This window comes from Neoarius graeffei, chromosome 14 (assembly GCF_027579695.1).
Source record: "Neoarius graeffei isolate fNeoGra1 chromosome 14, fNeoGra1.pri, whole genome shotgun sequence".
NCBI lineage: Eukaryota > Metazoa > Chordata > Actinopteri > Siluriformes > Ariidae > Neoarius > Neoarius graeffei.
The window spans coordinates 28,145,147-28,168,880 of NC_083582.1; the positions used below are offsets into that span (position 1 = coordinate 28,145,147).

At 39.7% G+C, this 23,734-nt stretch overlaps 1 protein-coding gene across 4 annotated transcripts in view; it reads left to right on the plus strand.

Annotated features, from left to right (window-relative positions):
* The window catches only part of LOC132898099 (zinc transporter ZIP11-like), a 365,574-nt gene that overhangs the window by 33,582 nt on the left and 308,258 nt on the right, over positions 1–23,734 (plus strand). For all 4 annotated transcript variants that reach the window (XM_060939490.1, XM_060939491.1, XM_060939489.1 and 1 more), the window contains exon 4: positions 15,231–15,389. In XM_060939490.1, the coding sequence (XP_060795473.1) occupies positions 15,231–15,389 (159 nt within the window). The remainder of the gene's footprint in view (positions 1–15,230; positions 15,390–23,734) is intronic.

Sequence of the window (23,734 nt, forward strand, 5' to 3'; positions counted from 1 at the left end):
ATAACTTATGAGAGCCATTATTGTTGTAGGGATTGCCATTATTTTACAGGGATGCTGGTGCATCCCTGTAAAATAAAGTATAAGAAACTCCCAGCATATATATACATTGGACCTAGTTGCAGGAGTTAGTTGGTGTTATTCAAAAAGACAACCATAACTGTGAAAGTTGTGAAAACCATATGGTGAAAAGCATGTGGACACCTGAGAATCACACTTGTATATGGTTCTTTCCTAAACTGTTGCCACACATGCAGTTGTCTTGAATGTTTTTGGATGTGGCAGCGTTTAAGAATTTACTTCACTGTAATTTACAGGTTCAAAACTGTTCCAGCCTGACAATGCTCCTGTGCAGAAAGTGAGGTCCAAAAAGATATGGTGTGCTGAGGTTGGAGGGGAAGCTCTTGAGTGTCCTACACAGAGCCCTGACCTCAACTAAACTGAACACTTTTGGGGTGAACTGAAATGTAGACTGGTCTCAGGGCTTCTCACTTGACGTCAGTGCCTGACCTGACTGATGCTCTTGTAGCAAATCCCCACAGCCATGTTCCAAGAAAAGCTTTTCCAGAAGAGTGGAGGTGGTTATAACAGCAAAGGGGGACCAACCTCCGTTATTATCTGTGGCTTTGGAATAGGAATTTGGAATTTTACTCAGCATGAAGAAAAAAAAAATGCCGTTGCACTGATTGGCTTTTCTAACTATGCCTCCTCCACTGAGTGGGTTAGGCGTTATGGTATTGTGTTGTCTGTTTGTCCGAGATTATTGCTAGCATGATATTTCAAGGAGTGGTTGAATATAGGATTAATATAGAATTATGATTGTAACCAGCAGATAAACTGATTAGATTTTGGAATCGAAAGTCAAGGTCACAGCAAGGGCAAATGTCTGAAACTGTTTTCTTCAACAGGCTCCTTCATGTTTTTGAAGTACATTTTAATTGTAATTCTGGCATACAAATTGGTAGCATGAAGCAATAGACATGGTAGCAGAGGCATCCTCATTGGTGTTGAGTTGGACTTGTTAGTTTTGCTGTGTAGAAATTAGTGCTATTGAAAGACTGCTATTGATAATTGAAAGGGTATCAAATATGGTTATTGGAGCAGACCTCTTTTTGTATTTGTATGTGTGAAAAAAGATCCAATTTTAATGTTAAAGATCTCATGTTCTACTGCCATGTAAAGAAAGTCAATCAAAACCCAATGCTTTGTAAAATTTCATGGCCAGATGATTGTTGCTTCATCTAAAAAAAGGGCTCTGGATAAATGGCAGACTTTATCCAAACATTTCTAAAACAGTTTCCAATATTAAAAAAAAAAAAAATGAACAAAGCTTTTGTCCTGCAAGTGACATTTTATGTAAGCCACATGGTGTTATACAGTTAGGTTCATAAATATTTGGACAGAGGCAACATTTTTCTAATTTTGGTTCTGTACATTACCACAATGAATTTTGAACAAAACAATTCAGATGCAGTTGAAGTTCAGACTTTTAGCTTTAATTCAGTGGGTTGAACAAAATGATTACATAAAAATGTGAGGAACCAAAGCATTTTTTAAACACAATCCCTTCATTTCAGGGGCTCAAAAGTAATTGGACAAATTAAATAATTGTAAATAAAATGTTCATTTCTAATACTTGGTTGAAAACCCTTTGTTGGCAATGACTGCCTGAAGTCTTGAACTCATGGACATCACCAGACGCTGTTTCCTCCTTTTTAATGCTCTGCCAGGCCTTTACTGCAGCGGTTTTCAGTTGCTGTTTGTTTGTGGGCCTTTCTGTCTGAAGTTTAGTCTTTAACAAGTGAAATGCATGCTCAATTGGGTTGAGATCAGGTGACTGACTTGGCCATTCAAGAATATTCCACTTCTTTGCTTTAATAAACTCCTGGGTTGCTTTGGCTTTATGTTTTGGGTCATTGTCCATCTGTATTATGAAACGCCGACCAATCAGTTTGGCTGCATTTGGCTGGATTTGAGCACATAGTAACTATGTCTCTAAATACCTCAGAATTCATCCGGCTGCTTCTGTCCTGTGTCACATCATCAGTAAACACTAGTAGTGACCCAGTGCCACTGGCAGCCATGCATGCCCAAGCCATCACACTGCCTCCGCCCTGTTTTACAGATGATGTGGTATGCTTTGGATCATGAGCTGTACCACGCCTTCGCCATACTTTTTTCTTTCCATCATTCTGGTAGAGGTTGATCTTGGTTTCATCTGTCCAAAGAATGTTCTTCCAGAACTGTGCTGGCTTTTTTAGCAAAGTCCAATCTAGCCTTTTTATTCTTGAGGCTTATGAGTGGCTTGCACCGTGCAGTGAACCCTCTGTATTTACTTTCATGCAGTCTTCTCTTTATGGTAGATTTGGATATTGATACGCCTACCTCCTGGAGAGTGTTGTTCACTTGGTTGGCTGTTGTGAAGGGGTTTCTCTTCACCATGGAAATTATTCTGCGATCATCCACTACTGTTGTCTTCTGTGAGTGTCCAGGTCTTTTTGCATTGATGAGTTCACCAGTGCTTTCTTTCTCAGGATGTACCAAACTGTAGATTTTGCCACTCCTAATATTGTAGCAATTTCTCGGATGGGTTTTTTTCTGTTTTCGCAGCTTAAGGATAGCTTGTTTCACCTGCATGGAGAGCTCCTTTGACTGCATGTTTTCTTCACAGCAGAATCTTCCAAATGCAAGCACCACATCTCAAATCAACTTCAGGTCTTTTATCTGCTTAATTGAGAATTACATAACGAAGGAATTGCCCACACCTGCCCATGAAATAGCCTTTGAGTCAATTGTCCAATTACTTTTGGTCCCTTTAAAAACAGGGTGGCACATGTTAAGGAGCTGAAATTCCTAAACCCTTCATCCAATTTTAATGTGGATACCCTCAAATGAAAGCTGAAAGTCTGGACTTTATGTCCATGTCCATTATATAACTACAACTTGAATATGTTTCAGTAAACAGGTAAAAAAACAAAATTTGTGTCAGTGTCCAAATATATATGGACCTAACTGTATTTAACATACAGTTCCACAATATGTAGATCTCCAGAATTAATCACTCCCATCATGAGGAACATGTGCAAGAAAAGATATTTTAAGCTGAAATAATGGAAGAGGCTGTATGGTTTAATTGTAAAACATAACATTGTGCTATTTATTTACTGAAAACCTTCAACAGTTAAATTAGGTGAAGCCTCTACTTGCTTGGGAGTATGTTTTATATTCATAACCCTGTGAAACAGGAAATTGTCCAAGGTAGCAAAGTATTTCCTGGAGACTGAGAACAATTACAAAATAAAAATTAAATTCCTTCTAAGGGTGTCAAGTTGTTTGCATGTAAACTAAATATACTTTACTGGTGGTAATCATTTAGCCGCACATTTTTGCCTTATAATAATATTTAAAAAGTGGTTCATGAGAGTGCCTCTCACAAAACCAATGTAAGTAGTTTTTTAATATGAGTGTAGTTAGTACAAGGTGGCTTGTTGATGAATCGACTTTTGTCCTCTGTGCAATTGGCTAATAACTGAACTGGTGAAGCCGCTGGAGTCTAGGCATGTTTTCCCACAGAAGCACATTACACTCACTCCAGGAAGCATCTGATTAAACAGCCACAGTCATATTCAAGCACTTTTATTCCAGAATGAACAGGCTCTGGAGAAAATGAAGTAATCTACTTTTACTTGGCACCTCTCAGACAAGTGACACCACCTCCTGTCTTAATTGACCTGAAATGCATCACAGAGTGCGGCTTCATTATTCTGCTCCATGTAATCGGAAGAAGATGGAAAGGTGGAGAAAGAAGTGCCATATCGGTTTAGGTTTTGGAACCCTGATCTTATAAGTAATGTTTTCTGGGTCCTGTGGGAGTATGAGGTGAATGTATGTTTTATGCAGCTCACTGTCTCTCAAAATGGAAATTGTTCTTTTTTTGCAGTTTTAATTAGAAAGAAAAAAAGTGAGAAGATGCATGTTTTGGGGGGGATTTAAGTGATGCAAGTCTTGTTCGTCTCACTATCTATGATGAGCACTAAACCAACATTGACATGCTGCTAGTGTGGCCCCATTAACTCTGTTAGACTTGTGAGAAAAAATGCAACAGTGGACTTGTTGCAGGCAATAGAAATGCCATTAATCTTTAATCGAGGGAGGAAAAAGACAAGGGAGGAAAAAGATACATGTCCTTTTAATGATTGCACTCTCCACCCCACTACCTGAGCCAGTGTGTTTAATAGATATCAACAGGTTGCGGTCACATACATAAATATTTGAATATTAAAAAAGTTATTGTTATTCTGGATGTCTACTATGGTATATTGGAGTTAAAAGTAAATAATGAAGTTACCCTCAGATTATCCGTTCAATTTGAGCATATTTACATCCAAATCAGGTTAATGGTGTAGAAATGGTAGCATTTTATATATGGTATGTGTTTCCCATTTTTTAAAGGACTAAAGGTAATTGGACAAATTAACATAATCATAAACTAAATTGTCATTTTTAATACTTGGTTGCAAAGCTGTTGTACTCAGTGACTGCCTGGAATCTGGGGCCCATAGAAATCACCAGGCACTGGGTTTCTTCCCTGGTGATGCTCTACCAGGCCTTTACTGCAGTTTTCTTCGATTCTTGCTTGGTCTTGGGGAGTTTTGCCTCCAACAAGTAAAACTGTTAGATTAAGGTCAGGTGGTTGACTTGGCCATTGAAGAACATTTCACTTTGCCTTTAAAAAGTCTTGGGTTGCTTTTGAAGTATGCTTCAGATCACTGTCCATCTGCACTGTGAAGTAATGTGTATGACTTTTGAATGTGAGCAGATAATATAGCCTCACACACTTCAAAATTCATCCTGCTGCTTTAGTCAGCAGTCATATCACCAATAATATGACAAATGAGTTCCATTAGCAGCTATACACACGTCATAAGAAGCAGCCTTGGTCACATGTATACTCAAGCACAGTGAAATTCCTCTGCATCTAACCTATCTGAAACGGTGAACAATGAGTGCACACACCCAGAGCAGTGGGCAGCTATGCTACAGCACCCAGGGAGCAGGTGGGGTTAGGTGCCTTGGAGGGGAAAGTGCTGTTCATTCACTCAGCTCCCCTCACATTTTTCTGCCAGTCCCAGGAATCGAACCGGTGACCCTTTGGGCCTAAGGCTGCTTCTCTAATCTTCAGGCCATGGCTGCCCTCTAAGATGAGATCATGCACTTCAGATCATGAACAATTCCTTCTCTTCTCCATATTCTCCTCTTTCCATAATTCTTGTACAAGTTGATCTTATTTCCATCTGTCCATAGGATGTTGTTCCAGAACTGAACAGGCTTTTAAAAATGTTTTGCCCAACTGTAATTTCGTCTTTCTGTTTGAGTCTTACCAATGGTTTACATCTTGTGGTAGACCTTCTGTTTTCTTTGGTGAATATATTGATGTTGACTCTGACACGTACCTACGTCTACCTCCTGGAGGTTGTTCTTGATTTGGCCGACTGCTGTGAAGGATTTATCCCCCCCCCCCCCCCCCCCCCCCCCACTAGGGAAAGAATACTTCTGTCATTAACCCCAGTTAATCCTTCTTTCCCCTTTTCTTAGATTACATATTGAGTCGGAGTTTGTTTTGTCAGAGGTTTTTTATGTATTCTTCAGTAGTTGCCGTATGGGTTATTTATAAGGAAAAAGGCATACGTTTGAGTGAGATGTAGTGGCAGTGTCTCCTTTTGGACTTGTGCTTTCGTTAATGAAAGGTCTTGGGGGATAAATGAACACATCTTCGATCATCCTCTGCCAGAGGGTGTTGGACTTTGGAGAGAAAGTTTGGAGTGCTTCTTTATGCTTCTCTGGGATGTGGTTTCTTGTAGCTGTAACAAATTAGACCAAATGTGTAAACCAAATCCAATGCTTGTATTCACTAGATCCTGAGCCCAACTGACAGGATTTTTCCTCTCTCTCTCTCTCTCTCTCTCTCTCTCTCTCCTCTCACTGCCCCCACTGATTTTATTGTTTTTCAGTAATAAATCAATGCATTTATTTGCATTACTGAATCTACATGGGTTTGCATTATATTTCCATAGGGAAACTATTGTTTAACTGTGTTTTCCAGTTCTGAGATGGTAACATCACTACTTTTTTAAATAAAGTATTTTGGAAGCAGAGAAAGTTTTATTGATTGATTAGTAAAATTATAAATAAAATTTTGAACAGAGGTTATCAATTAACACATTAACACATGTTTACAGTACAGTGTTTCCTCCAAGTTTACTGGCATGTGTGTTGGGGGGGCTGTTGCTAGATGAGCATGTTCACCTGCATGTTCACCTCTCCCCATGGCTCCTATTACAGAGCATTTGGACCTGAACAAACAGACTGCCTTTCAGATTTTTCACATTTAGGTCATAAAAAGAATTTTCCCTGACACTCAATTATAATTTTTTTAGTGGACCAAATGCTACTGATTCAAATCACAGACTTTGGATTTTATTACTTTTTTTTTTTTCCCTAAAAGGACAATTAATGAATTTAGAGCCCTGTGGCCCTAAATTCTCCGCCATTTTTTTCTTGCTTCACCGTGACCTCATTCGAAATATGGTACTGTGTCATGCATCACGTGATGGGCTTTCACCGTTCGTGCAAGGCATTGTAGGACACAAATTTGAAACAGGTGAGAACAACAGCGGACGTGAGTGTGCGAATGAAACGTGAAAGACCGACTGCAGTAACGGAAAGCGAGATGTTGCGAAGGAAAACAATCGCAGGACCAAACTAATAAATATCGGTGATCAGCGAGCACCTTGGTGTGATCAATTGTTTGTTTAGTGAAAGAATAGTGTAACTGTCAGTGCACAGTCAAGGTAAACCTGTACATAGCAGTAATGCAACACTGGTTGCCAGCTTCTGTAAAACCTGAAAGATGAAGATGACGAGGACTCAGGTAAGCGTGCGTATGTGCACACGGACTTTCTCTGTCTGCTTGACTGCGCGAAGTGAGAGAGTTCATGCACATTATTTGCTAGGAAATACCCTTAAATTAAATAACTTCCCAGCCATAGAATCACCTGTTATTTATTTATTTATTTATTTATTTATTTATTAAAGATATTACAAAATAAATACAGTGCCTTGCAAAAGTATTCATCCCCTTTGGTGTTTGTTCTGTTTTGTTGCATTATAAGCTAGAATTAGAATGGATTATTGGGGGATTAGCACAACATGCCAACCACTTTAAAGGTGCGCATTTTTTTTTATAAAAATGATTGTGACACAAACAATAAGATGAAAAAACAGAAATCTGGAGTGTACATAAGTATCCCCCCCCCCCCCCCCCCAAAAAAAAAAAGTCAATACTTTATAGAGCCACCTTTTGCTGCGATTACAACTGCAAGTCTCTTGGATTATGTCTCTATTAGCTTAGCACATCTAGCCACTGGAATTTTTGCCCATTCCTCAAGGCAAAACTGCTCCAACTGCTTCAAGTTAGATGGATTGCATTGGTATACAGCAATCTTCAAGTTATGCCACAGATTTTCAATTGGATTGAAGTCTGGGCTTTGACTAGGCCATTCCAAGACATTTAAAATTTTTCCCTTTAAACCACTCCAGTGTAGCTTTAGCAGTATGTTTAGGGTCATTGTCCTGCTAGACTGTGAACCCTCATCCTAGTCTCAAACCTCTGGCTGACTCAAACAGGTTTTTCTCCAGAATTGCCCTGTATTTAGTGCCATCCATCTTTCTTTCAGTCCTGACCAGCTTTCCTGTCCCTGCAGATGAAAGTCATCCCCACAGCATGATGCTGCCACCACCATGCTTCATTTTAGGGATGGTGGTGTTGGGTTTGTGCCACACATGGCATTTCCCATGATGGCCAAAAAGTTAAATTTTTCTCTCATTTGACCAGAGAATCTTCTTCCATGTGTTTGGGGAGGCTGCTGTATGCTGTTGGGCAAACTCCAAATGTGATTAATTTTTTTTTTTTTCTGGCCACTCTTCCATAAAGCCCCACTCTGTGGAGTGTATGGCTTAAAGTGGTGCTTTGGACAGATACTCCCATTTCCACTGTGGATCTTTGCAGCTCCCTCAGCATTATTGTTGGTGTCTTTGTTGCATCTCTGATTAATGCCCTCCTTCCCCAGTCTGTGAGTTTTGGTGGGCGGCCTTCTCTTGTCAGGTTTGTAGTAGTGCCATATTCTTTCCATTTTGCTATAATGGATTTAATGGTGCTCCCTGGGATATTCAAAGTTTGGGATATTTTTTATGACCCAACCCTGATCTATACTTCTCCAGAACTTTGTCTCTGACATGTTTGGAGTGCTCCTTGGTTTTCATGTTGCTTGCTTATTAGTGTAGCAGAGTCAGGGTCCTTCCAGAACAGGTTGATTTATACAGACATCATGTGACGGATCGTGTGACACTTTGTACACAGGTGGATCTTAATCAACTAATTATGTAACTTTGGAAGTGAATTGGTTGGACCAGCTCTTATTTAGGGATTTCATACAAAAGGGGGTGAATACTTATGCACACTCCAGATTTCTGTTTTTTTTTTTCATCTTAATTATTGTTTGTGTCACAATAAGAAAACAATGTGCACCTTTAAAGTGGTAGGCATGTTGTGTAAATCAAATGGTGCTAACCTCCCAAAAATCCATTTAAATTCCAGCTTGTAATGCAACAAAACAGGACAAACACCAAGGGGGATGAATACTTTTGCAAGGCACTGTATATATCACAATGGCCAAATTTCAGAGGGAACTAAATTTCACCGATTTTATGAAATCGAAAGGCCATCTTGCTTTAAAGGGCATATTCTGGACCAATTTCGTTTTTTTTTTATAAGAAAGAATGTCCCTTTACACACTCATACAGAAGGGTAATTTTGCACAAGGCCATCTGTCTACAGCAGAAAAAAATTAAATAATGCAACGCGTCTGGAAAAATCCCAAGGGAGTCTGGAGCCAGATTCGTGACGTGATCTGCGGAAGCGCGAGCAGGCTGCGTGAGCTTTGCACAGTTTAAGTGCACAGCCTGTGTAGACCAAGCGCTCCCATTTCTCTCTCATTGTCCGGTTTTTTGGAAAACGATGAGTACTAATCCCATCATGATTGGTGTTGCTACACCCTCCTATGATACATCTGTTAACCATTTTAATAATTACGCGATAACGTTGAAGAAATTTGAAGAAAACCACAAGGTCGTTTTCTCATAAACAAATCAGCGCTGACGTAGGATTCAGAGGGAGGCGTCCCGCAGATGACGTTACGAAAATCAATGTTTGCCGGGAAATCCAAATGCCAATTTTTTTCAGAGGCGGACGAATTTGCCTCAAATGGCTTGATTTCAACTGAATTTTTCTGGTATTTCGCAAGGTAAAAAAATTGCAGAGAATGCAGAATGTTACAGATATTTGACCAAAGTTTAATTTAAGATAGGAGAATTACATTGATCTTGCTCCTGAATTTACCCGTGATATGCCCTTTAAAGGAGTCATATTTAAGTCTTCACATTTATTTTAGAACAATACTTAGAACAATTTTTACAATAGAACTTTCACTTTTTTTTTTAATCCAAGTTGGATCAAAGCCACTGATCCTAGTTTAGTAGTTTAGTTTAGATAGTTTCGAGTTTATTGCCATTTGCACAAATACACTGCAGTACAGGTACATTGGAATTCTTGAGCGTTTTCCACGAGTCAGCTTCATAGTCATTTATTAAAAAAAAAAACTATAATACACAATTGTAACAATAACAAACAGTGAGAGTACTAGAAAGAGCCATGTAAGGCTGTCATTAAACTGAGTGCAACTGTATATGAATAAATACTGTATATAAAAAAAGTAATAAATATCGATCTGAATTGGTATTGCACATATTGGGTATTGCACAAATCGAGTGAGTATTGCACAAGTTTGGTTGAGGAGGTAAAAATAGAAGTTAGAAAATCCAGTTATATTGCACATGGAGGCATTGTGTGTGGCGGAGAGAAAATAGAAGAGAGTAATCAGTGAGCTATCCAGAGTTTGAGTGGGTTGTGGTAAGAGGTACTTCATTCCCTCCTTAAAGCATATACGCAGAGCCATGGTCTCACTTTCGTTTAGAAATGCCTTGAGACCTCAGGAATGGCATAGGAATTGTTTTAAGCATTAACAATAAATCTAATATCGTAATTTTTGCGATTAAAGTGATTCATATAGGTAGCGGTCTGAGTGAATGACCTTGATGTCTGTAACGTCACAGCAGGAAGTCTACTGGTCTCATCGCCATTTTCTCTATACTAAAACGCAGAGCTGACTGCAACTCTGATCCTCCATTTTGAGCTAATTTATCGCCATGCCACGTAGATGTGTTGCTGGCCGGTGCAGCAACATGACAGAAGGTGGATTTACGTTGCATTCATGGCCCAAGAATGTTCAAACTGCAAAGATATGGACGCGTTTTGCGAGTTGTTCATGGGCACATTGGGCGACTATGAAGTGGTCTCTCCTCTGCTCTGCACGTTTTACTGAAGACTTGTACGAAACCTCTGATCTGTTGAGGAGCATTGGCTATAAGCCTGTATTGAAAGAGAGTGGTGTCGTCAATTAAATAATACTACAATTAAAGGAAAGTATTTATTCATTTATTTATTTATTTATTTTTAAAAGGAAACTGAGTTTAGTTGCACCAGTTCTACCAGAGTGAGCCGAGGGTTGTTGGTAAAACCCAGGACAGGACGGGACATATCGCTCGGGCAGTGACCTCCCTGCGGTTGTTGCTAAAACCGGTGACATCCTGTTCCATCCCGGGTTTTAGTAATTGCCTGAGCTGAGCAGTAATAGCGGAGTACTCCGTATGGAGAATGAGTGGACCAGCCATCTGATTTTCTTCACTGGATATTGCTGCCATCTCACCCTTATGTGGAAGAAGAGAATGAACAGAGACCTGAACGAACAACTGAAAGTCAGATTGTTTCAAAACAATCGGCCACAAGATCAGCCTTCAAGAAGTGAGAACACAGACGGGTAAGCTGCGACTCTCATTTGGATTAAAAAACAACAATAAAAACAACACGTTCTTTACCTGCATTTAGATTAATACATGTATTGGGTATTTAAGTTACCGGTATAAGATTATTTAATTTGCTTCAGAATGTGATCGTCTCAGTTCATCTGATTATTTAATTAGCCTTTTATGTTTTGTCAGTGAAAATGCATGCATGTACATGAGTTAAAACCTATCCTATTTTAAGGAGAGTCAACCTACAATCAGTGAAGTCAGATCAGTCTTAGCTGAGCAAGTCGGTAACAGTATTTCTTACTTTCACCATAAATTTTTATTTATATGACTTTTTGGTCTATAGCTGTAAAAGGCCTCGGCCTTAAAACTGGTTACTGCTGTGATGTCACACACTCAGAGATGGCTAGCTCAGCAGGGCAGCTCAAATGCCAACTTTGCGGTCGATTTTAACTCTCAAAAATATATAGATATTTTTTAAATTCCCATTTATGCATCATACAAGAGTCAAGGATGGAGATACTATTCACTCAGAAATGTATTTAAAACCTCCTAAGGCCCAAGCTGTTTTTTTACATGCATTTTTTATTTCTCTTTGCTATTTGGGCTTATTAGAACCTGATTAGAATAAAAACTAAGCATCATCTTTTGATAAGATGTACTTTTAGAGAAAAAGTATGTCCACATATGTGGATTCTTGTTCCGAATTTCTAAAAAGTGCTGTCCACGCATGTGACCGCTAAGCCCTAGGAGGTTAAAAATAAAGGTTCTGCGTATCATCTTTAATGTCCTGTGCCACCAGCCTAACAGTAGAAGGAAAGAAGCTGTTATACAAGCAGGCCCTATGAGTGCTGATGCTTACAGGCCTGTGGTGTCTCAGGTTGTAGCCTGTGTTCACCCACTTGAACAGAGCACAAGCCGGGTGGTGTTCATCTTTAAGGATGCTCTGTGCTTTCCTTCTGCAGCACTGGGTGTATATAGGTCAGTGGAGGGGAGATCAGCACCAATGACTTTCTCTGCTGTTTTAATTACCTGCTGCAGCAATTTCCTCTCAGCCAGGGTGCAGAGGGGATGCAGTTTCAGCAGTAGAGTTGGTAGGGTGGGGCAGAATTTTGATTTCAAAGGTGGGGGGTGGGGGACAAAGTATAGGCACAAATCCTCAAAAGGGCTCAAGTTTTTCAGATACCACCACCTGAAGTCTCGGTACCAAGACACCTTCTTTTTGGCTTTAATTTGTCACCCATCTGTACCACAGCCTCTCATACCTTATTGCTTGATTCTGTAATTTGTAATTTGCTCACCGCTCCACTTTCTACATGCTGTTCGTGCTCCCTGCCTGTCCTCTTGGGGTGGATGTCCTTGCTCCCTGCCTGTCCACCTGGGGCGGATGTCCCTGCTCCCCGCTTGTCATCCTGGGGTGGCTGTCCCTTCTGAGTTTTACACACACACGAAAGAAATTATTTCCAAATGAAATACTTTCATGAATGAAAGTGTTTTATACTGGAGTGATTTCGAGATTAAACTGACATATGAACTATTTATAGTTCTAATTTATTTATAATTCGTATTAGTCAGTCAGATAGCTTTATTTCTTCTTTCTGTAATTTTTCACTCACCTCTTCACTGCCTATCATTACTTTGATTTCTGTGGAGTGAAGAAGTACAGTAGTAGACTGACTGCTCGTTTGAAATAACATGTAAGAAATGTCATTTTCTATGGGAAGGTAACTTGAAGATGTTTACAAAGTGATATCATATTCCAACATGATCTCACTATGAATATTTGTAAAATAACGTTAGCTAACTTAATATAGAGTGTGTCTGAAGCAATCTCACTCACATTTTTTTCCAAAAAAAAACCCCTAAAAAAGTCATATGTCCTCCATCGTCTGACACTTCTGACATTGCTAACTATTGTTTGAATCATGTTTGGGTGCATGAGAGGAGAGCAAAGCTTAAGCAGGGGATGTTTGTCTGGTTCAAGTACCTGCATACTCCCCTCCCCAGTCTTGGAGCAGGCACACCATTGAAATGGTCCTAGCGCCTGCATACTTTTTTTTTCAGAACTTAAAATGTGTGTGGGGGGGGGCACCCCCCAATATAATGGTTGAGGAAACACTGCTGTACATAGAATCCAGGCAGTAACTGCGGTGCACTTTAGTAATAATTGTGGGTGTAGTGAAAATAGACAGCATGTCAAAAGACAGTGATGTTATGGTCCTTCATCAGCTGTGCCAGCAAAGTGCTTCTGAAATGGTAGGTTGGTGAAACCAGTAGCTATTCAAATTGATTGATGATGTAATGGCTGTAGTCAAAACATGTCATTCATTTCATGGGGTTTCATTGACTTTCTCCCTATGTTTCATCATTTCATTGCTCCCATAACAACTAGCAATGCACAGAGAGATGTCAGTAATTTTATGTCCAGCATTGTTCAAGACAAAATTATCAGCCAGTCTCCTCTTGGTTACTAAACAATTTTGTGTTATTACAGTTAAAAGTGTGGTCTTTCTCCAAGCTGTCTGAACTTCCAAAGACAGAGATAGGCTAAGCTTATTTCCTTCCTTTCTATGGTTTAAGTTTGTGCACAGGCAAAGATTAAGCACTGAATAATCTGATTGTTGGGCTCAAATCCAGGTACCATTACTGTTTTTCTTGAAATCCAATAAAACTCCAGTATGATGTAAGATATAGTATGTTGTGAAAACTATATGCAATATAAAATGTTTCGAGATGGATTGGTTATAGGCTTTCCCTAGATCAGCTGCTTAGTTTCCCAGTTGTTTACGCTGATCAGCCATAACATTATGACCACTGACAGGTAAAATGAATAACATTTGATTATCTCATAACAGTGGCACCTGGCAGGGGGTGTATTAGGCAGGAAGAGAACAGTCAATTCTTGAAGTTGATGTACTGGAAGCAGGAAAAATGGGCAAGTATAAGGAGCTGAGCAACTTTAACAAGGGCCAAATTATGATGGCTAGATGACTGGGTCTGAGCATCTCCAAAACGGCACATCTTGTGGGTTGTTCCCAGTGTGCAGTGGTTAGTACCTACCAAAAGTGGTCCAAGGAAGGGCAACTGGTGAACTGGTCACGGGGTCATGGTGTCGAAGGCTCATTGATTCATATGGGGCATGAAGGCTAGCCCATATGGTCCAATCCCATGTAAGAGCTAATGTAGTACAAACTGCTGAAAAAGGTTGATGCTGACACCTTTTCTTTTAGCCAGCATTAAATTTTTCAGCAGTTTGTGCTGCAGTAGCTCTTCTATCGGATTGGACCATATGGTCTAGCCTTCGTGCCCTATGCGAATCAGTGAGCCTTCAACACCCATGACCCTGTCACCAGTGGACTACTCCTTGACAGGTGCCATGGTAATGATGTAATGTTTTTCACTTCACCTGTCAGTGGTCATAATGTTATAGCTGATTGATGTATATACTACTAGGTTTTTTCTTTAAAATTGTAGACTCCCATTGCTTAAAACCTGTAGCCTTAAATCAAAATAGGTTTTCATTTTTAATTACTCCTCATAGACATCTCCTGGTTTCTTACTGTTGTGCCGTGCACTTTGGTTAGGGTGAGGGGTAGGCTTGTGCAGTATATGTATTTTTCATTATCCAATAAACAATTTTATAGTCCAGAATTGCTAGCCAAAAAAAAAAGACATAAAACGGAGCATTTCCATCTTTTCAGATTTAACTCGAGTAGGCAATAATATTCCCAGGTGTGTGTCGCCAGCAGTAATTTTGAAAACTTTTGCTGGATGGTGGCTTTTAAGTGATTCCTTGGTAATGCACAGTAAGCAGTTTAACTTACACTGGAGCCTGCTGGTCCAGCCTGGAGACTGTGAGACGAATGAAGGGGGCGAGCCTTCCAGGTTTTATCAGCACCAATGCAAAATACATAGACGTGAGAAGATCTGGTATATCTGATATATAATCGGAGCAAACATCTCTGGATATCATGATGGTGTGGCATCATATAGGAATGATTTAAATTATTATTATGTTGCACAAGCCTATTGAGTGGTGTAGGGTTTAAAATTCATTAATGGGTTAATGGTCAGCTTTTCGTGACTGAATTTGGTAAACTAGGGCCCTCATTTCAAGTTAACAATTACAGAATCTTTGTTAGTGCTCAAATTGATTCAGTGTAATTTTATGCCTTTATCTGAACTGTAGAAATTCTTGTGTGTTTGGTCAAGCCTTTATTGTATTTTCTTTAAATTCTCCTCCACAGGTGATGTTGGCAGCCTCATACTGGTCCCTGCTGGCCCCTGCTATTGAAATGGCAGAAGACTCTAGGAAATATGGGGCATTTGCATTCCTTCCTGTTGCTATTGGTTTTGTCCTTGGAGCAGCATTCGTTTATTTTGCTGATCTGATGATGCCGTTTCTGGTGAGTGGTTTATTTGTTCTTTGGATACGGATGTTTCTTTTGGCCAAGTCTTGGATCTGCATTAGAAGGTCTCCTGGTGTGTATCTGACAATTGGGTGGAAAATGGTTCATAATAGGATGCTTTTTTTCATAATAGGATAGATAGATTGATTTATTTTTATGTGGGGGGAGGAATTGATTGAACAAACACTACAACCCCACGATAACAAACACTTTTACCATGATCTTTCACATATAACAAAATAAGTTTGTGTCCCCTGCCTTTAATGACTGAGTCGGAGTCTTCAAAAAAAAAATACACGGAGCCATGCATTCCTTTTCCCCTAGAGACAAAAAATAAGTAATCAAGTCCGCAGTCAAGTTAACAATAGATGTTAAAGCCATAAAGCAAAGGCTTAACGAGCTTCGCTTAGGTGTCGATCATGAACAGTTATCGAGAACCGCAATCATTGACTTCAGAAAATCCCTTAAAAGGACTTTCTTTTATGAGCTCAAAGCAGTTTTACTCAAGTCCTTACTTCATAAGCATTGTTGTCATGGCTACTCGTTGTCACAACCACGCACTCTGAGCACGCTTGTGTGCAGTGTCATTAGGACTAATTATCATGGACCTGTTCCAGATTAGAGCGCAATCACAGCACATGCGTATAAGGACTCTCTAAACAGACAGACTTTGTGAGGTATACGTGCCATGCCTTGTGTCTCATGTTACCAAGCCTTTGCGTGTTGCTTTACTGGTTTTGACTTGCTTTTGGGATTACCTCTGATATTCTCTTTGTGTCTCGTTCAACCATTGCCCGTTCCACAACCTTGCTTTTGTGTTAAGGTTTTGAACTGTTTGCCTGCCTGTTTGTAAATAAACACACTTCCTGCAATTACATCCGTTATCTGCCTCGATTACATGACACTCATAAATGTAATCTCTTCATTGAAGACGAACTTCATAACCTGGACTCTCTAAAGCGTGGTGAGAAAGCAACAAATTTGTCTAAAGAATATGGTATCCTGAAAAATTCAATTTCAACTTTTAAAGAAAAAGAGCTCTGAGACTTTGTCTATACCTGTAATCAGTGATGGGCTGAAAAGAAAGAAGATGCAGCAAGCAAACGATGGCGAGTGTGACTTATGTCCTTAACTTCTTAAATATTGTAATTGAATTAAGCGTAAATATAAATTAAACACAGTTGGTCTTGTTTTATGCAAGAGTGAGTGGTGTGACAAGTGGGTCCATTTCAGTATTACGAACTTTTCAGTAGAACAAACTATTTGGACGTCCCCCAAGGAGTTCATTATAGTGGGGTTTCAGTGCAGTTCTATAAGTCCATTTCGGTACCAAGCTGTAATGCTACAGAATGTTCTGTTTAAAGATGTTAAATTTTTTTTTTAAAACCCAATCAAATTTGTGACCATCTTTAGCACGTACAGCATTTTTCGAATGGAGCATGGTTCCAAGAATGTAGGAATATTACATGCATCAAGTGTATGCAGCAATGACAGACAAACAAACTACTAAACCATGTTGTCTTGGCCTGATTTTCTAAAACAGTAGCAGCTGCTGACCTCGGTGTCCAAATAGGGCTAGCATGAAGATGTGTATCTGAGAGGGTCAGTCAGGGACGTGTTTTAAAAAGAGGTGATTTAAGGTGGATTTCCCCTTTTGCGAGATGATCTGAGGAAGGTCAATGCTTCCAAACATCTTGTTGTGGTGTTTCCATCTAGTAGCTGATTATGAAACATTTATGGGCTGAAAGAGACAAATGACAAAGACAAAAAGGATTAGAGTCGGAGAAGAAGGTAGGTTTGAGTTTTCAAACATCTTCATGCTGCTGTTTTCAAAACCGTGAACAAAGAAACGGGAAATTGAGCTTCCCCTCCATAAAGTGATGTAAGCTACCATGTGAGACTTGGATCAGTCACAAATAGGGAAAGATCTCGGAATTAATGACCGTGTAATTGGGAGTTCTGCCTGTGCACCCCATATTGTACAAGCTCATTGTATCATTCTCTGATCTTTTTTTTTTATATCTTAAGCTCAAAATATGTCACAAAAGCAAAATATTTTGCTTTCAGTCTTTTGTCATTTGAATTCTGCAGTCTTAAGAGAGATGGGTGCATTGGCACACAACTGAAACTATGCTGAATGATTATTCTCGCCTCTCTCTCTCTCTCCCCGCCCCAGGAATTTAGTCTGTCAATGACATTACCACTGAAATTCTTATAAGACCCTGCTGCTGTTACGGATTATTGTTGTGTACTGTTAATTTTGAATGGCTAACTTTAATATGAAACAGCTTTTCAGTATAAATTGAAATGTCACTAATGCCATACCTTTTAGGAATAACTCTCAGATCCTTCTCACCTCAGTTGACCCTGAATGTCACTGAAGGAGAGAAACCCATTTCTCATGCTACTGCATTGCTTGAATGTACAAGTAAACTACTTATCTCATTTACATAAATGCAGCAGTGAGAAATCCACACTTCTCATTGCACTTGGCCAGGGCTAGTTGTGAAGTTTGGACAGCTGTTGGGATTTCTTTTCCTGGCACTTAGCAAACAAGAGACCAACAAAAAGAGAGATATGGGCAAGCAACACAATCCCAGTAACCCCCAGCAGAGCTATTGCTCTGACCATGCATCAGCAGAGAACACATTTGCACTTTCATCATTCCCACTAGCAATTGTTGTGTCTCCAGGATAAGGGGTCCAGAACAGGCATCAGCAAATCAAGTGATGTGAACTCAAGCTGTTGCAGAATGGAACATTAGGCAAATATACCCCTAGCGGGCTTTGTTATCAAGCTAGATCTTGCTCCCTAGGTTCCTAATCAGATCTGAATACTGGACAACTGGCATTTGTAAAGTAGGCATGTTATGAGCAGAGTTGCTTTTTATCACGTTGGCCTGCAATGCAGACCTAAATTATACTAGGACTCTGTCGAAAAGGCTGTGTACTGTCTCTTGGGATCTTGTTTGACTAGTTTGAATGATGTAGCCTTAATGTACAAACAATTCAGCTAGTTTTATCTGTATAGGCTTCTCAAACAAGGCAGTGGCACTTTGATTGATCTCAAATGCCTGTGCCTTAAATTTCTCTGGTAACATCGTCAAAGTAAACATGAGATCACCTTCCTTTTATTGAATTTGTGTTACTGGGTAAATGTTATTTATTGGCATGATTCTAGAGCTTTTCCTGGAACATATAACCTTAAAGGAACAGTCCACCGTATTTCCATAATGAAATATGCTCTTATCTGAATTGAGACGAGCTGCTCCGTACCTATCCGAGCTTTGCGCGACCTCCCAGTCAGTCAGACGCGCTGTCACTCCTGTTAGCAATGTAGCTAGGCTCAGCATGGCCAACGGTATTTTTTGGGGCTGTAGTTAGATGCGACCAAACTCTTCCGCGTTTTTCCTGTTTACATAGGTTTATATGACCAGTGATATGAAACAAGTTCAGTTACACAAATTGAAACTTAGCGATTTTCTATGCTATGGAAAGTCCGCACTATAATGACAGGCGTACTAACACCTTCTGCGCGCTTCGGCAGCGCATTGATACGGAGCTCAGATATCAATGCGCTGCCGAAGCGCGCAGAAGGTGTTAGTACACCTGTCATTATAGTGCGGACTTTCCATAGCATAGAAAATCGCTACGTTTCAATTTGTGTAACTGAACTTGTTTCATATCACTGGTCATATAAACCTATGTAAACAGGAAAAACGCGGAAGAGTTTGGTCGCATCTAACTACAGCCCCAAAAAATACCGTTGGCCATACTGAGCCTAGCTACATTGCTAACAGGAGTGACAGCGCGTCTGACTGCGTCTGACTGACTGGGAGGTCGCGCAAAGCTCGGATAGGTACGGAGCAGCTCGTCTCAATTCAGATAAGAGCATATTTCATTATGGAAATACGGTGGACTGTTCCTTTAATGTTTTGATAGATTTAAGAGGTGAAACTAGGAATTGTCAGTATAAGCTGTGGTTAATTTCAAGCTCTTAGTTAAAAAGAAGCAAGAAACCAAATTCAGAGGAACATACATACCTTAATAATTATTTGCTATGAGTTTGTAGTGATTTTTTTCACATCTTTGCCACTTTGCTATTGACATGTCAGGCTTTTTAGAAACTCTGGACAGGTAATAGATATTTATTATAGACTGATTATTCAGAAGGTTTTGATTGTCTATAACAGAAGCTCTGACAGTAGTTCCAGCTGCAAATCAAACAGAGGTTTATATTAACATGCTTATTATAATATATTGACAAGCTGGTTTTTTTTATTAACTTCAAGAGAAAAAGGAGAGAGTGATGAAAGAATTGTTTAGCTGCTATAATTTAAGCATGAACAGGAAATTGCTTGTTTTGCAGACATACCACACCATGAAATGTAACTATAAGTAGAGAAAAAATATAATATTTTAATAAATAGAAAAATAGGAACATGCTCGGACATAAGACTAAGGAATTAAACACCGGGAATGTGCAGTTATAGGAACAAAAATCCACCACACACTAATAAAGTACTCGACTTCATGTCAGGCCGCATCACACCACCCTGCTTTTGATCAGTTTCCTATAACGGCATACTCCACTGGTGTATTATTCTTTGCATATGCTTGTAATGGATGCCTGCAGATATTAGCACAATTTCTTTGTGAATTTATTCAGTTGCTTAAGAGTACATTGTCTTAGTAGTTCTTTTCTTTGTGGTTAACAGTGAATTTCGGACACATTTTTGGCCAAACAATCTGGCAGATGGTAAGCTTTTTCCCATCTATGATGGTTTACAGCTGATTCTTGATCCTCACTTGGATTATACGCTCACCGGCCACTTTAATAAGAACTTTTTCTTGATTCTAAGATTCCTGTTCTTGGCTGGTAGGAGTGGAACCCAGTGTGGTCTTCTGCTGTTGCATGTTGAGATACTTTTCTGCTCACCACGGTTGTAAAGAGTGATTATATGAGTTACTGTAACCTTCCTGGCAGCTCGAACCAATCTGGCCATTTTCCTCTGACCTCTCTTATTAGCAAAGGCGTTTGTTTTCCACCCACAGAACTGTCCCTCACTCAATGTTTTTTTTTTTCTTGTACCATTCTGTGTAAACTCTAGAGACTGTTGTGTGTGAAAACCCCAGGAGATCAGCAGTTTCTGAAATGCTGAAACCAACACCCATGCCACAGTGAAAGTCATAGAGAACACAGTTTTTCCCGTTCTGACATTTGAAGAGAGGATTAACTGAAGCTCTTGACTTGTATCTGCATGATTTTATGCATTGTGCTGCTGTCAAGGGACTGGCTGCTTAGAGAACTGCATACAACTGCAGGTGGATGGGTGTTCCTAATAAAGTGGCCAGTGAGTGTATATGAATGAGAATCTTTTAGTTGTTTATTGCTGAGTTGGTGTTCACATGTACCCAGCTTTGTAAAGGTAACATATATGAATTTAAGTGATGCTAAAGTGTCATGGAACTAAACTCTTTATCGGTGGAGTTGACGACAAGAAACAGATTTTTGTGTGTATAATACCCTGTCCACACTAGGGATTTTGTACCGATACGAAACTACTTTCGTACCGCAACACCTGTCCACACTAGCAACTATACCGGTACTGTAGCAGTATAACTGTATCGGTACGAAACCCACAAATGTATGGGTTTCGTACCGGTACAGTATCGGTACTGTAGCGCTTCGCGTAGTGTGGACAGATGAAGCGGCTCTGTCTCGATACAAATATAATGCGCATGCGCAAAGTCACACACCTCAATCGATGTCTTCGCTGAATAAAATAGTGAAGAACGGAGATTCGTTTGTTTCTTTCTCAACTGCCTCGCGCGTTTTATACGATTCGACTGAATAAATGACCACCAGAAATACAGACTGTACATTGACAACAAAAAGCACACACACGTTGTTTCATCCGTACGGAAGCCGAGAGAGGCCCTTCATATAATCCTTTTTTTTTAATTCACCTTGTTATCCCGAGATAACGACATAATTAATTCAGGATCTTGAGAAAACAACACAACTAATTCGAGATCTCGAGAAAACAAAACAATTATTCCGTGATCTCGAGAAAACAAAACAATTATTTCATGATCTTGAGTAAACAGCTGAGAAATGGTTCATTCAGGTGTGCCAAGAGACTTGTGATATGCTGACTTTGGGGCTATTTCTCATTCTGTATAGACGCAACTTTGGTCATTAGAATGTCTGGAATAATCGATCATCTAATAAGGCAATGTTTTGATCAGGGGTTGACACAGGGAGAGATTGCATTAAGTCTTTTAATAAGGGATAATTTCAAAATCAGTCCACGGCACCTCCGCAGAAGACTGGCCCGGTTTCGTCTCTACCGACGGAGATACAGTGATCCAGCTGAGATCATGAAATAATTGTTTTGTTTTCTCGAGATCTCGAAATAACGGATGCCATATATTCTCGGGAGGAAGTTACTCGGTAACCACGGAAACATTTCGCGCACGTGCATTTCAACTACCGTGAAAGAAAACCGCAGACATTTCTCGCTAGTGTGGACAGATGCACTAAACTGTACCGGTATACTTTGTATCGATACAGTTATACCACTATCGTACCGGTATAAGTGTGAACACAGCATAAATATCACTGATAATGTGTGGGATACATAAAAGTGATCTGATAAATAATAAAAGGAAAAGATAATATAGATAAAATATTAATATTCACATCTGCCCTTTGTCTTCAGAGCAGGAATCCTTCTTTCTGTACATTGGGGGGGGAATCTTGACACTATGTTCATGCATGCACCTAATTTCTTCCTTTTTTTTTTATTTTAAACTTTTACAATCTTTTGAGATTTTGCATTTTATCCCCCGCTGGCCTAAAGTTCCGAAGGGGGATTATGTCGTGGCGATGTCCATCTGTCCGTCCGTCCATCCCGGGAAGCTTCTGAAATCAACTCCTCACAATTTTTGGAAGAATTTCATGAAACTTGGCAGGATTCTTTATCTCGGTAGTAGGCATATTGCAATTTCGTTCAATTCAGTCACATTTTACCAGAGTTACAGCCCTTGATTAACAAAATTATACTTGGACAATTTCATGAGTGTGTGTTTTCCTTCTGAAATCAACTCCTCTCTCAATTTTTATCCCCTGTTGGCCAAAAGGGGGATTATGTCATGGTGATGTCCGTCTGTCCCGGGAAGGGTACTTGCCTTCTGAAATCAACTCCTCTCACAATTTTTGGAGGAATTTCATGAAACTTGGCAGAATTCTTTGTTATATATCGGCAGTACGCATATTGCAATTTTGTTCAATTCAGTCGCGTTTTACCAGAGTTATGGCATAGTTGCCAGCAGGGGATATTGTGCTCTCGGAGCACTCTGGTTTCTTAAAGCAGCTGTATGGTATGTAAGAATAAAAAGAAAATTACCTTTTATGGTAGAGGAATATTATTGCAAGAACATTTTGTAATATCCTTCATCACTGCACAGATTAATCTCTCAGCATTGCTAATTCTATACATTCTGAAAGCAGAATGGAGATTAAGAGCTATAAGATATGATCCCTCCATCCATCTTCTGCTGCTTGTCCGGGTCGTAGGGGTAGCAGCCGAAGCAGAGCAGCCCAGACTTCCCTCTCCCTGGCTACCTCCACCAGCTCTTCCGGGGGAATACAGAGGTGTTCCCAGGCCAGCCGAGAGATGTAATCTCTCTAGCACCATGGCCACAGACTTGGAGGTGCTGATCCTCATCCCAGCCGCTTCACACTCAGCTGCAAACTGTCCCAGCACCTGCTGGAGGTCACATAAGATATGATCATTGTACTGATTTTATCCAGTCTTGATGTGAGATTTTATTTGCAGATTTGTTTGAGAGAAAATGCTATTATTTAAAAACCTCATATTCTTTAGAGTAATTAGTTTCTCAAACTAACCAAATATAAAACACAATGTGTGTTGCACCTTGAACTCACGGTTGGGTAGGTGCAAAAATTCCAATTAAAAAACACTGCACACGTGCGCGCACACGTTTGTCTCACTGTCCTTGCGAGGATCTTCCATTGACATATTAATAACAATTAATTAATGCTGTGCCTGCACCTAACCCTAACCTTAATCTCAGTAATGAAAAGGAAAGGTTTTGGCTCTCTCTCTTTTTTTTTTTTTTAAATTAAATTAAATTAAATAAAATTTATTTATTTATTTATTTATTATTAAACACAATAGCAGCAATTTCCTTGTTGGGACCGTTCAAATGTCCCCACAAGGCCGAAATTGTCAGATTTTACTATCCTTGTGGGGGCATTTGGTCCTCAGTAGTAAATAAAAACACACACACGGTGTACTAGTGCATCTCAAAATA